Genomic DNA, 3,001 nt, shown 5'->3' on the forward strand with positions numbered 1-3,001 from the left:
TATTAATAGGGTCAGTTTAATCAATTTTAAGTTATTAATTTCAAAAACTTATAAAATGTTAATGACTTTAATAATAAAATAAATTTAACTTCTAAATTTTTGTTACATGACATTGACTGGAGTAACTCTTATAACTAAAGATATTTAAAATTTGAAAAAAAAAAGTTATACTATGGCAAGCTTTTATATAAATATATATATATATATATATATATATATATATATATATATATATATATATATATATATATATATATATATTAAGATTTGTCAACCAGTACTAATTTAGTCCAATTGTTTAATATAAAATTACATTTAGTTCTCTCTTTAATGTGGTATATTTTAAATGGAGAGTCTCACATTTACATTTTTCAAAAATATACTATTGTATTAAAAAAAGTCTTGAAGTCGTTTTATATAATGAGATAAAGTTTTCTTCCTGGAATATTTAAATACGTATTCAAGAATAATATAAATATGGTATTGAAACATAAATCGACATCATCCCATGGTGATTCAAAGATGGTACAAAGTCATCCAAGTAAACTTAATTAGTAACACTTTTACATATTACAAAAAAAATGATTCATATTAATATGTATAATCTTATTAACAATCCGTACTGCAATTAAGGCAGCAGGTTAATAAATCTATTTAGTGTATTCTTTAAATTTGTCGCATGAAAAAGTAACCTATATTAAACAAATATATGTTACGTCCTCATGTTTTCTATATATATATATATATATATATATATATATATATATATATATATATATATATATATATATATATATATATATATATATTATTATTACTTGGAATACCATTCATGGGCAGTACCATTTCCCAATTTAAATAATTTCTTAATTTATTAGTCACTTCTAGGAACTAAAATAATTTTCTAATCCTTATAATTTCTATCATTCTTAAATTTAAATTACAATTTTAAACCACTTATTATATTGTTATAGGAAAATTAACGTCAATATTTCAAATTTAAATAGCTAACTGATATATTTTAAATATTTAAAAATAAAAATTTCAATATCAACTCACCATTATATCATTAATAAAACATTAATATATTATTAGAATTGAAATCATATAAAACATTCACAAATTTAGTTTTAATAATAAAAAAAATAGAACACAATCCTTAACAGCATTTCTTCATAAAAAATAAACCAAGAAAATAAACACAGACCTTTTTATGGTGAACAATCACTAGAAAGCTATTTTTGCTATAAGAAAATAATACAAAAAAAAAAAACACGTACATTTACGTGCTATAATAAGATAAAAATGTTATTCAAATTTAAATAAATTTTTACATTAAACACGCTAACCTAATTTAAAAGAATTTGAAATAATTATAAATTCATGCAAGTAATGTGAGTGATTAACCCATTTTTCCATGAGGTCTCCATCGTTGAGCTCTCTACTTTAGAAGATTTATTTTAACATATATTTTTATTAGCTCCTAATATGAATGATCTAAACTAGTATACACATAATATTAATTTTAAAGAATAATAAGACTTTATTATGATAAAACCATGTTTATAAATTAAAAATATAGTTGTGATTAGAAAGAAATGACAGTGTTGGGGTTCGGTCCCAGAGATCGGTTGTGCCGGTACGTACTTTCAGAAGCCGAAGCCATTTTCAGATGTTGTGGCGTTGTCAGGCTTCACTGAGAGATGCATCAGCCACCCCAGAATTGTCCATATATCAGACCCCACTCTCCTTCAACCCTTTCAATTCCCATCTTTTCTTCTCTTTACATCCATCCTTCTCTCTTTGCCTAACATGAACAACACTTCTACCCACGACTTCATGAACGTAGATTCCTTCTCTCAGCTCCCCTTTCTCCGCCCCTCTCCTTCCAAAGATAAAGACAAATCCATTCGTCTCTTTGGTCAGGATTTCTCCCACGCCCCCAAAACCACCCATACACCCTCCGACAACCACCACAACCACACCATCTACACACAAAACGCCGAACCCACCCGCAGATTTGAGTGCCATTACTGTTGCAGAAACTTTCCTACTTCTCAAGCTTTAGGCGGCCACCAAAACGCCCACAAACGAGAACGCCAACACGCCAAACGACACCTCCACTCAGCCATGCTCGACACCACCCTCCTCTCCGATCCTACCACCTACGCTTTCACAAACCCCACCTTCACTTCCTCCACCATCTCTTATTCTTCTCACACAGCTTGGGATTGTAACGCTGCTAGCGGAAGGTTCTATGGAAGCTCCTATCCGCACCAGCTTCAACCCATCAATGGAAGCCCCTTGGGCGTGTGGCGAATCCCCAACGCCACTGCAGCCACTCACACCCACCACCAGAGTAACCCTATTTTACACCGTCAATGCGCCTTGCCTTTGCTTTCTGGCCAGGAAATGGTGAAGGCGAGGATGGGTCCCTCCCCTTCTGGCTCGCAGTTTGGTTATGACCTCAAACCCAGCGTAAAGGACCATGTGAGTTTGGATCTTCATCTGTAACATCAATTTTACACACTTACACTGGTTCCTATACATGCCAATAACATCTCCTGCTCCCACAGGCTCTGATGGTATATATCAAATTTGAGAATTTTCATCTGTTATTGTTGGATCTTTGTTCTAATGATGATTCTCATATCGATCACTGTTTTTATATAATCTTCTTTTCCTTTAATTATGATCCTTTTAGCACCTACCTCATGAACTTTTACACTTCAGATTTCCTTTGGCTTTTTTGTTTTACTTTCATCACATTTCAACCTTTTTACATGCCCAAAAACGCAAACACTTTTTATTTACGGTTACTGTTCTTTTCTTCTTGTAATCCATGGTATTAAGCACAAGTTTCCTCTTTCTTATAGATATATTTATTGGGTGTCCTAAGTCTACTTTTCTCATCATTTTCATTCTCTTTATTCTTTATCTCTCTTTCTATTTGGTCTAATGATTAAGAGTGACCATTCCTTAACACTTTTCTTTATAAATT

At 31.3% G+C, this 3,001-nt stretch overlaps 1 protein-coding gene across 1 annotated transcript; it reads left to right on the forward strand.

Moving 5' to 3' along the window:
• The first annotated feature begins 1,812 nt into the window (after nt 1-1,812).
• LOC108328492 (zinc finger protein GIS) lies at nt 1,813-2,514 on the forward strand. The gene has a single exon (XM_017562366.2). The coding sequence runs from the start codon at nt 1,813-1,815 to the stop codon at nt 2,512-2,514; it is 702 nt and encodes a 233-aa protein (XP_017417855.1).
• The last annotated feature ends 487 nt before the right edge of the window (nt 2,515-3,001 follow it).

Source organism: Vigna angularis, chromosome 2 (assembly GCF_016808095.1).
Source record: "Vigna angularis cultivar LongXiaoDou No.4 chromosome 2, ASM1680809v1, whole genome shotgun sequence".
NCBI lineage: Eukaryota > Viridiplantae > Streptophyta > Magnoliopsida > Fabales > Fabaceae > Vigna > Vigna angularis.